The sequence below is a fragment of the Haemaphysalis longicornis genome, unplaced genomic scaffold (assembly GCF_048455015.1).
Source record: "Haemaphysalis longicornis isolate Haplotype H1 unplaced genomic scaffold, Haemaphysalis longicornis Haplotype H1 scaffold_7, whole genome shotgun sequence".
NCBI classification, from domain to species: Eukaryota; Metazoa; Arthropoda; class Arachnida; order Ixodida; family Ixodidae; genus Haemaphysalis; species Haemaphysalis longicornis.
This window is the reverse complement of record NW_027526422.1, coordinates 59876057-59888284: the sequence shown is the minus strand read 5'-3', so window position 1 is coordinate 59888284 and position 12228 is coordinate 59876057. Positions and strand designations below refer to the sequence as shown.

The 12228-nt window shown below is 45.0% G+C and overlaps 1 protein-coding gene across 3 annotated transcripts in view; it reads right to left on the bottom strand.

Annotated features, from left to right (window-relative positions):
* Positions 1–12228, bottom strand: part of LOC144145761 (chromosome-associated kinesin KIF4B-like) — a 48257-nt gene that overhangs the window by 10453 nt on the left and 25576 nt on the right. For all 3 annotated transcript variants that reach the window (XM_077677476.1, XM_077677477.1, XM_077677478.1), the window contains exons 19-22: positions 9701–9871; positions 9004–9093; positions 7338–7415; positions 3642–3725 (exon numbers count right to left, since the gene is read on the bottom strand). In XM_077677476.1, coding sequence (XP_077533602.1) covers positions 3642–3725; positions 7338–7415; positions 9004–9093; positions 9701–9871 — 423 coding nt within the window. The remainder of the gene's footprint in view (positions 1–3641; positions 3726–7337; positions 7416–9003; positions 9094–9700; positions 9872–12228) is intronic.

Here is a 12228-nt window from a genome sequence, read left to right as displayed (position 1 = left end):
CACTGTCATCCCCCTTCTCGTATGTGGAACTCTGTATCCGCAGTGATTGCCATTTAAGCAATCCACAATCAAGATTCCTGCCACGGCCTCGGCCGATTCTTGCGCGCAGGTATCGCCACCCTTCGGCCACTCGCCACACCACGCGTGAACGGGCCGGCGGTGCTGGGACTGACCATCGCGGCCAGTCGGTGTTAATTGCAGCAGATATTTGAGCACCACTTTGAAAACCACAGCTGATGACACTACCTAGCACAATTTTTCACCACACTAACATCCACTTTTACCAATCCACGACTAGGGTAATATTAAAAAGCGGTGACAAGTTGTTGCTGCCGCGACATGCGTCGGTTCAAGCCACTCTGTCGGCCACGCAGCCAGGCATGGCTGGTGCGTGTGTGGAGTGTTTCTGTGAGTAGTAAACGCTTCATGATTTCCTGCTTTATACATCTCTTGCAAACAAGGGAAATCTAGAAACTTAACTCAGCGATCGTCGTAGTCTACATTGTTGATCGGGGAAACAAGCCGCAGCTTACGCTTTGGTCGCATACGTCAAGGCCACCACGCTCAAATTGTTTGCGGGTAATGTACCACAGTCGACCTGCGCTTGACGCGCTGATAATTAACCTCAAACGACGAAAATTAACATGAAAATACTTTTAGAACGCGCGTCGTAAACGAAGTGTCACGCACTGCAAGCCAACTACGCCGCAAGATAGGAACTGTGATCCCGCGGTCCTACAAGTGACGTCAAAACAATCCCGCGGTCCTACAAGTGACGTCAAAACAATCGCAGAGGCGGCCTCTACAGTGGTGGGTCTCGCAGCTAAGAAAACTCCACAAGCTATAAAGCTTTCACTGGCAACTCCACAATGGGGCCAAAACTAGCATTAGTTATATTTACTTGTGACAATCACATACCAATTGCTATTTATTACACCATAATTCCAATTGATTACTAAAAAAAAGTAAGAAGTAACAAAGTGACTCCCTAGAATGGCGAAGGTGTGAACAGAGGCATGCTACGAAGGCAGATTTTCCAGAAGAAAAAAAAAAGGAACTTAATATTGCCCGGTAATTGCTTGGGCGCACACTAGAAAGTTGACAATCGTGATGTGTGTTGACTCTGCAAAGGCTCAGAGACAGTAGAGTAAAGAAGCCACGCAGACAAAACACAAGTTCTGTTAATTCGAAAGATTGCCTTGTTAGAAACATGCCGACACCACTTTTAACGTAAACTTCGCTCAAATAAGCCGTATAATTAGGACAAAAGGGAATGGCCATGCAACCCACTAGCTCATTTCTCGCAACAGAACCTATGATGTCATATGCCCAGCTGTGCGATTACCTGAGGCCTGCAAACGCCAATTAGGCAGGGCGTATAAGCTTGCCGAACGAGCTATTCGCACTTAAATTTAGGGCACATTCTTTTTAAAGCAGTAAGAATTATGGGGTGAACAATTGAAGTTGCAAAAGAACACGTAAAGATCGAAGCAGGCAGTGCGGCACTTTGCCGGCTGACACTGCCTAACCCAGCCGTTAGACTTGTCCGACAACACTGATACACGACCATGTTTGTCGAGTCATAGCTTACATTTCAGGAAACAAGTCGTATGACGCCTAATAAAAATATGGCAGGTATAGAAGTATGGCCAGAAGCACAGTGCGAATACTGGCACTTCAGCAGTATCGCAGTGCCATCTATGAAAATGAGTGATAAACAAGATAACCAAATGGCCATCTGTGGGATGGTAGCAGCCCCGGTCAGCAGGCTAGGTATCAAATTTTGAGGGCCTGCTCTGTATACATCATTTTCGGCGTCACGAAAACACACGATTTAGCGAGAGAAGCAAAATTTTGGCTTAAAATGTTTATTTTCTCAGTGAATAAAGTATCTTTTGCTGCAGGACAAGGGCTGAGGGTCTTTCAAATAAAACAAACTTGTATTTTGTCTGCATGGCCCCTTTCAAGGAAATTTGATTGGTTGGTTCACAATGAGCTTAAAGATACTAAATGAGTGCTCAAACAGCACTATTTAGTGTGCATCCCAGGGGATCAAGAGCAGACAAGCGGATAGAGGAGAGGTTTAAAGGAGCCATGAAGAGAAAATGCAAGTTGGTTTTATTCGAAAGATTTCGTGTTTTATAGTGCCCCCAGCGCTTGTCCGGATACAAACAGTGCTTTATTCACTGAGAAATTAAACAATTTAGGTTAAAATTTTGATTTTCCCGCTCAATGGCGCGTTTTCGTGGTCCCAAGTGACATCACAGGAACCGACCGCTCTGCAGCCTAGAGTACCTTCATTCACGCATCCGCCGTACAGGGTAGAGACACGTAACGCTGGCGCCGCCATGTTCGGTTGCTCGCTCGCCGCCGAAGCAAGTCATTGTGTCAAAACCGCGCTAAAATTATCGCCGCAACGCGGTTTACTGAAGAAGTTTGAATCATATTGTCTGTTTCGCGTTGCTAGGTCTCGTGGGAAACGAAAAGAATAACGCGTTGAGCCCGTTGGCCCAATTGCGGCGGCACGGGACCGTTCAAAGGTTGTCTCCACCCTGTACAGCGGTGTTGGTTTGTTCCCACGTTTCTTTACGTTCCGTAACCTAGATGGCGCCACCATACCGTGGCAAGCGTTTGGTTTGTTTTTGCCCGCATTTAAACCAGGCTTGTTTTTGTTCTGGGAGAAAATATTCGTTCCCTGAAACAGTGCTCGCTCGACAAATGGGGTCACGTAAGACACCGTTGCTTGCGTCAATTGGCCAGTGTCGTCCGAGACAACCCCAAGCCCCGTAGTGCTGTGCAGCTAAACCAAGCATGCTGTGCGCAGTACGAACAGCAGAACGCATCAGTACTTCTATGTTTACATGTGCTTTCGTAACTTCCACTGTTTGTCCCATCATTCTTATTGCTTTGTAAAGAATGTGCCCTAAATTTAAGCGCAAATTGCTCGTTCGTCTAGTTTGTAAGCTCTACCTAATTTGCGTCTGCTTCTGCCAGCCTCCGCCAATCGCAGAGCTTAGCTCATGTGACATCACAGGTTCTGTTGCGGGAAATGAGCTGGTGGGTCCCATGACCATTCCCGTTTTTCCTAATTATGTAGCTTATTTGAGCGAAGTTTACGTTAAAAGTGGTGTCAGTATGATTCTAACGAGACAATCTTTTGAATGAACCAAACTTGTGTTTTCTCTTCATGGCTCCTTTAAATACTCGGAGGACGGCTCAATAGCACATGGCCCATAGCAAGCAGATTAACAAAGCAAAACAAAAAAAAAAAAAAAAAACGAAACAAAGAAATCCCTGGATTATACTCCGCTATGCTGGCTGTTGACTGCCTACACTTTAAGGATCGGCTAGTAATGTCGCTTGACTGACTTTCGCCACGATATTTAACAATTTTGGGATCTTTTATGTGAATTGTTTTACAAGAGCCGTTTGTGGAAGCTTACGCATGCTTTAGCCTGTGTATTATCTTTAGAATAGCACTGACTGCACGCCACGGATGGCTTGCAACATCCACTGCTGGTGAAAGTGAAAGGCAACCTTTTCCAGTGCAGCAATTAATAAAACGAATGTATTGCCATCCCATACTGTGTCTAAAAAACAACTTTTATGGCAACACATAGCCCGTGAGCAGTAAATCTCACCTTGACTGGCTTTGTCCTTGGCTTTCTGGCAGACAGATCATTGAAGAACTCCGTGCGGCCAGTCAATCTCACACGAGCAAGTTCCTGAAAGGGCATGATGAGAGGATTGGGCCTTATTTATGGACCACAAGAAATCCACTAGAGATTATGCAGTACAGCAACGAAACAGGAACTGAATGTTTGCTAGCAGGGCTGAATGACAGCTATGTCGATTAATTAGAAAATAAAAGGATTAGAGCTCTGGAAGCGTAGAGCACTGCACGGGCCCAGGCCGGCCCGAAAGCCCAGGCCCGACCCTCCCGAAGTCTATTATCGGCGGGCCCGGGCCGGGCTGGGCCCGGGCTTAGTGCTGCAACCCCGGCCCGGGCTCGGGTTTGAATTCGTAGGCCCGGCCGTTAATAGTTCCGACGTGAAGTGTAGAAAAGAGCATAAAATTGAGTATTCTGAGTATACTTTAAGGGGGGACGTGGCTTTCAAAATCAACTTTTTTATTTCTTTGTAGATTTTGATGAAAATTGGCACAGCAACTGGAAATGCTTCTGTGATATCACCATAAAAATTTCAAAGTAATATTTTGAAAACTTTTTTATGTATGAAATTTTCTTTCTGTTCCGCTTGTACCGAGCTTGAGCGGCTTATAAAACACGATAGAAAACTTGTTCGAAGTGCTTTGCATTCCCAAATGAATGGACGAGGTCATGACAGTTTTAGAATTTTTTTTTTACAACACAATGTTTTTTAGTTTTCATTTTTTTAGAGGTTTATGTGCAACAGGCATGTCAACTGTGAACGATTATTTGAATAAAAAAATCACAAAAAACAAATCTGGAAAACCAAAAGTGTCACGACCTGAATAGTTCAAGGAATGTAATGCAAGAAACGGAATCAAAATAGACCCAGCAGTCATGTAGAAATCCCTGGTACAAGCGACAGAGGTGGCAAAAAAAACTGTTTTGAGAAAACGGCTTCCAAAGTTGCAACATAAGTTTCGCATATCAAAAGTCGTCACAGTTGTAGCCTTTCATGTCCTTTTGAACATGGGGCTTCTGGAAGGCCTTGCCTTGAAATTGGAGTGCCTTTTACAGCCTTTCTCTCTCCAGAAAACATCATTTTCAGCTCCTCCGTGAAGAGTACATACCCCACTTTGCAGATCAAACGGAGGGGAGATGGGTTTCAATGGGCTTTCAATGCAAAGTAGGTTAGTTGGTTGGCTGTATCGCACTGGACTACCTCCTTTTGCAGTGTTGTCACCATGGCAACAAGTTAAGCATTTTTTTACTTAAATTTGAACATTTTTGGCTTTTTTTTGTTTTATCTTGCCTGGCACAGCAACTTAGTACTCATACGTGCAGGTGTTCATTGCCAAAAGTTTGCATACCACAAGGATGAAAATGAGCTACTTTGAAGCTTGGTAGAGTATTCTGCATAACTCCCAACTTCAATGAAAGAGCATATTTTTTTACTACTTTTGACATTCAAGGCATCCAATATTTCTCGCAGCACAGCCAGTATGCCCTGAGTAGAGTGTACTAGTACACGCTACCCTGAGCAATGGTATCAACAATTTCCCTAAAAAAATCAGTTAAATGCTGCCACAGTAACGTACATTTTTAACGCAGAGAGCATATTTTTATTCCTATATTACTAACTCAAACCTGTTTGCATGAAAATTACAAGTGCACGGGAAACGTTGCGCAAGAAAGGCGATATGGCTCGCACGCATCGCAGCACACGCTTACCGCGACATATCGAACTTTGATTATACCTGATATGGCTGGTCAGGTCGCTTTTAAGATTAAATCTAACGTCATAGGCATTAATTACAACTACTGGCATTCAATCGTAACCGGTTGCCGTCATGTGATGCTCCAATGCGCGTCGGCTATGCCGTGCGCGCCGCAGCGTTTGACGCGTCAACCGTTTCTTTCTCAAGGCTAGCGAGCCCACAGTCAAAACACAGCAATAACTAAGCGTGTAAACATCGCAAATCCGACTAAAAGTTCACTTCACGAACCGCTATCGCAAGCGCGCACACCGCGTCATCCTCCGGGGTCTGGCGACGGTAGAGTCACGCGCACCACGAATCGTTCGATGACCTCCGCCTTTCGAGCCACACAACTTCCCGTAATCTGGCTCGTTATCTCTGGCATTCCCATCGCGATAACGTCCGTGTTGAATACCACAGATTGAACAGAAACTCGGCCGAGCGAAGCGGCGAAAATGAACTCAATCCAGTCAATCCGCTCGCTACGCAGCTCAGGCGGCCGCCATCTTGCGTTGCACCCGCGACATCCAATCAGGAGGGTCGCCGTTCTGCGCCCCGACCGGAGGACCAATAGCGCTTCAGCATCTATTTCTAGCTTCGTTTGTGCGTCGTTTCTTTTCTGCCGTTTGTGCGTTTGTGAATGAACGAAGATAAAAGAGACGAGCGGAACCGGAAAGACGATCGCTCGGCCGATCTAACCATATCAAAATGGCCGCGCCCGGTGGCACCGTTGCGGAGATAGAGCGCTCCGAAAATTGCCGTTTTTTCGCCCTTTTGCGCTGATAGTTTGTCACCGCGCCTGACAAAAGTATTTTTTTATGCCACTTTGCGACGCTTTTCAGCGTAAAAACTTTGCAGACGCACAGAATAGGAAACATAGAAGCCGAATATGTGGGTTTCAAAAAAACGATGTTTTGTTCATTTTTCCGAAGTTGAAAGCCGCGTCCCCCCTTAATGCGCTTCTTGATGTTAGTTGTACGCATTGTTTTAAAAACGTGTTTTGCTAGGGCTGATAGTCACTATACTGTAACCTTTAATGACATTTCATGTACTGCATCAAGATTTTATATTTTGGTGTATAACATATCAAAGATACGGTTACAGGGAATGCCCTAGCGGGGAAGGAATTAATTAAGCCACCCTGGAGCTGTGCACCTATGTCTATGTACGTGTGTTTTAGATGTCGAACCAATTTAAATGCGGCTGCCGTGGCTGAAAATCAAACTCTCGTGCTAGAGAAGCGCCACCGCTTAACAACCACTCCAGGGAAAATATTTCAATGCACGCACATACTCGTGGATGGAAATGGAGAGCAAGAAATTTCATTAATACCAACTTGTGACCGAAACAACCACATGAAGTTGCCAAGAGTCTGGTCATCAAAGGTGATGGTGTCTCTCGTGTAAGAGAGAGAGAGAGAAAAGACTTTATTGACTAGTAACGGTCCGGTGGCGCCGATGGCATCATCCGGGCCAGCCCTAGGAGCTTCAGGTCAGGCGTCCGGCGCTCGGCCCCAAGGCGCTCGCGTAAGAATACGAGCTATTATTACGCCCATGGGGCGTGAACTGCAGGCGGTGCGAGCTAAACTACGTGTACTTTTAAACCCTTATTTTTTGTGTTACAATTAAGGGCGTGCTTGTACAGACTAGATGCTCCGTCTGATTTCCCGCTACGAAAAAACTCGACCAAATATAATAAACAAATTTTCTTCAACGTATAAGACCAGGCCTGGTCACACATGTGAGCCCTCCCTAGGCTCAAAAAAGGAAGAAGACTGTGCCCGGGCTGGGCGTGGGCTTGAGACGACAGGCCCGGGCTGGGCCCGGGCTAGGCTCACTTATGAATGCCCGGGCCCAAGCCGGGCCCGGGCCAGGCTCGGGCCTTAAAATCAGGCCTGTGCAGTGCTCTAAGGAGGCGTCTGAGACACGCACCTTCTCCAGTTTTTCGACTTCCTCCGTCTTCTGTCTCAGCTCGTCATGAACCAACTGCAGCCTTGAGATATCGTGGACCTGGAAGGACAAAGGGACAAGTTCGACCTAGCGCTCAATGTGCCAAATCTGCAGTCCCGCTACGAGGCGCAGTGTGTGGGAAGGCCACAGATCAGAATCCACGTTTCAGTTTTGCAAGAATGAGGATAGCGTGAGGACCACATCTGTGGTCGGAAGCAACTGTACACTTGCAGTTATTTCCAAGAACGGCACAACGTGCACAGCAATAAATGGGTAAAAAGGTGTGCTTGGATCTTCTTGAATATGGTAAATAAGCCATCCCGCAATGTACTGATCACAGGTGAGCAAGCGGAACATCGTTAATTTACAGAATATTGCCCAAATGACTCGAATAGCCAAAACTAGAATTACAGTCGAGCCCGCTTATAACAATATATCGGATATAACGGTGACCTACTATGGCAATGTCCACCTTTGTATGCGTTTTATGGCATTTTTATAACAATTGAATCCGGTTAAAGCGAGCACATTCAAAATAAAAAGAACACCCAAATTCCACTGAAAATGTGAGCTGCCACGGGCTCTGTGCCAATGACATGCAAGCAAACCGCCTTGCACCTTGCATACTTTCCACCCATTGTAAAATAAGTTGGCTGTGCCGCTTACTAGCAAAGGAGAGAAGAATAATTTTCTCCGAACCCCCTTCCAGTGCCACCACTTTGGCCTCATCTCCAAGCCACCGCGAACCGTTTGCTCGCAAATTTGCCTCTTGTGTGCGCACCAAATTAAGTTTGACTAGGTACCTTACAACTGTTTCCATTTTTCGGTGGATGAAATGTCGGGGCCAATGTTTTGGAAACGTCCGAGTGCCTCACTAAAAAGGCGATCGTTGCGCAGATACATGCTGCAGACAGCATTAGCAGTAACGACTGATGATGCACTTTAGCTCCCATGTTAGGTAGTGGCTTCGCAGGAGGCCCAACGCATGTTACAGTCCCTCAGATTTTATTTTTGCCAACGACTTTTCGGTCAGCTATGTGGAACACCAAGACGCTCGTGAAAAATGTGCGCCAGCTTGCTTGAAGCAAACAAAGCTGACCAACTATGGCTGATCTATAAATTAGTAGTAGCACGACCTGGCTTGCATGCAAAAAATAAAATGTTCCCCCCCCCCCCCTTTTTTTCTCACACGCCACTTATAACTTGTTGTCTAGTTTACCTACTAGCATTTTAGTGTTCAGTATACTTGCAATGATTGTGCGCACTTTACGTGTGTGCGATATGCTATTGACTTTTCCATTTCTTGTTATCGTTTTCGACCTTACACGTATCGCGAACCTTGCCGTCATTGGTTGTTCTGACGTGTTTTTTAACTCGTGATTTTGTGATGAATGATCTGCAACTCCTCCCCCTGTTACCCCCCTTACTCAATGCCCTGAACAGGGGCCTGTAAGGTATTTTAAATAAACAAATATTATCAGTTATAGCAATTAAATTTCCTTGGCACTAGCATATTGCTACAAGTCGACTAGACTGTATATCTCCCCCCACCTCCCCCTTACGGCCAAGTACCACTCCCCACTGCCATGAACATCACCTGCTATGCCAAAATAGTGGAGTGTCGATGCATGAAAAAAAGCAAACTTGCCCCTTTCTGCAGTTTTTCGACGAGCGAGCTGTCCAGGTCGGGGTTCGACTGCAGGGTGGTGTTGGCCGAGTGCTTGAGAAGGCACAGCTTCTGCACAGGTGGCGACGGCGAAACACTCCAGTCAGAAACGCAATTCTCAAAACACATAACCACTACACTGCTGGATAAACGCGCACACACATGCTACAAAATGGGGAATCCGATTAACAGTATGCCAGTGAAACCTTGCAACACATTTTGATGCTGCGCCCCATATCAAAAGACAGTGCGACACGAGATGCAATAGCTGAAAGTATATTTATCACACATTTAACGCATATATGACACATACAGTACACACAGCAGAATGCAACACCTCACATAGAGAATGTTGAAATGGAATCGTGAGAAATATTGTAGTTAATACATATAATACGAAAAAAAAAGGCAGCAAAAGTAGGAAAAAAAAGAAAAAAGAAGCTGAGTCGATACACAGCTTGAAATGTGTCACATTTTCCCTTTGCACAATGATGAGAACCAATGCTAAACTGCTCGTTACATCCCATTTTTCATTCAGCGCAGTGAAGAAGTTTAAGCAAACAAGGGACACAGGAAGTGGCGAGGCACGACAACAACACCCGTTTCCTATTTTAATTCTAGCGTTGAAAACAGCCCGACGGAGCAAGGGAGAGGCAGAAGGACAGAGACAGCCACCAACCTCCTCCTGGAACTTCCTCTCGGCCTCGAGCATCTGCAGCTGGTAGCCCCGCTCGACGCACTGCACCTTGCTCTGCAGCTCTTCCACCAGGGCTCGCTGCTCAGCCAGGGCTCGCTCGTGCTCCTCCAACTTCGAGGCTGTCAGGTAGGCCTCCACGTCCTTCTCCACAAGCTGTGCGCCAGGGGGGAAGAGGAAGGTCGCACCGTATGAACTGCCGCACGAATCTTCAAGCACACGCACACACACAGCAGTTCACACCAATCACATTAAGGGGGGACACTGGACTTTGAAACTTTTTTTGCCTTCAAACCAATTTTGATGAAACTTTATAGGCTTGTTCAGTTTTTTTTTAGCCGATTTCAAATATCTAGTTTTGATGTGAGGTAACTAGTTTCGTGTAAATTAAAAATTTTCCTTGATTGTTTTCGAGAATAGGAAAAACAAACTATTCAACAAGATTACCAGCAATGTATGAATAGATACCGGAAGTTGTGGGGAATGAAACACGGGAAGCAGTTTTTTTTGTTTTGCAATCACATACAAATTTACATCAATTCTAACTTCTAGGTTTGAAATGCTCCTGCTAACCAATTAAAAATAATGCAAATTAAAGAACTACTGAAACAAAAATGCAAAATCTGCTTCCCATATCACATGGTTTACACATTCAGCTTCACAGTGCAAAAGAAATGATGTTCCTAGCCGCACTACATGCTGGGATGTACCTCTCGAGAATTTTGTATCGCTGCCATACCACTCGTGGTCAAAAAGTGGGGAATTATGGGAAAATAATTATTTTGTTGAAATCAGGCCTCTATGGCTTTTATAAGTACCTGGTACTGTTACATATACGGAATTTTTGAAGGAAAAACTTGGAAATCAAGAGAAAAGTGATACGTAAAAAAATGCTTTTTTGGGCAATTTTTTGGTCCCGAAGACCCATGTGCCCCCTTAGCACCGCCTACACAGCTTGGAAGTTAGCATTGTGGCGATACCTTTTTATCGATCACCTAAGCATGGACAGGTGCAACATCAAAGGAATGTTACAATCGGTCATGGGCACATTACCAGTAAAAAGCAACAGTGTTACAGTTACAGTTACCTAATCCAAAAAGGCAACTCTGCTACAGTTAGTTACAAAGTTCCCGAAAGTAACTTGCTACAGTTACAGTTACTGTGAAAAAGCAACGCTTTTTCGTTACTGTGAATTTAATCGACCACAAAACACGTGAAAGCCTTTACTTAATAGAAACATACAAAGGCATGTGGGTAGTCGAAATTGCACGTGATAAACCCATGGAGGAAGGGGACCTAAAATGGGGCATACTCAACCCAACATTAACAATCGTTGTGCATACCTCATTTTGCGACACCAACTTTTTTGTTGATGTGCCCGTGGTGCCACAGTAGGTGCCCCGTTCTCGGTGGTGCCCACTGTGGGTGTCTTTCTTTACAAGTGTAGGACATCTTCCTCCTCGGCGGAGGTTTAAATGCCCGCTGCTTTTTTTTATGCCTCCACTCGACTCAAGGTGAAGAAAAAGTATTAAAAAATCACCCTATGTAGAGACAATGCAGGTCTTATGCAGAGACAATAACCCTCTCAGAGACTTCTTTTAACTCTTTCGGGACCGCCGGAAAAAGTGATGAAAAAGGGAGGTCTCGGTAAAAAATTTTTATTACATGAAGCAAAGATACCATCCTGCTTTACCATATACCAAAATGCAGCTAATTATATGTTCTTTGACATACAATACCGTGTTTTACTTCAACACTGACGATAGCACCATGAAAAAATCAGAAAGTAAGAACTTCGCAAAAAAACTACTGAAAAAGATAGAAAAAAGCGTAAATCTAAGAATAATAAAAAAGAATAAAATTATTTCAGGATATACAAAATCTAACACAATGCTTTGTTTATTCATCACGAAAGTTTGATGCGGCTAGGTGTAACTGGTTTTTTGTTTTGTGTGTGATTTCTTTGGCACTAGGGCCATGGCTACGTCGTCGCGCAGGTACACGCCGGGCTCTCGGCTCGGCGAAAACTTGATCCGTTTCTGCGCTGGTGGCAGGAGATCACCACAATAGGTAGTTAACACCCTAGCGAACAGATATAAACTAGCCAGAACATATTTCGAGCGAACATACCTACTCCAGAGCCAATTGAAACCGAAACCAACATCCACCTTTGAGCGCGATTCATGTTCCAGGCTAATCGACACCCGAATCCTCACTTGAGCTCAAATGCGATCTCTAAAGTCTCATTTCGACTCTTCACTGCCACTCTCATCGTCAAAATCCACAGTAGAAGGCAAAGATATGCGAGACGAGACGACGCGGATCTCTTATCGCGCTCGCGCGTGAGTATGTTTACATTTGGAACCACCGCCCGTCAGAATAAAATATCTGATGCGTTGCCGCCTGGCGATAAAAAAAGAAACTTCACAAAAGAGAAAACTCTAGTTTTCAAACTATCTCCTAGATGTCGCTAGGTGTTCCATCGAGCGAAAATTTTTATTCTGCAGGCTCGC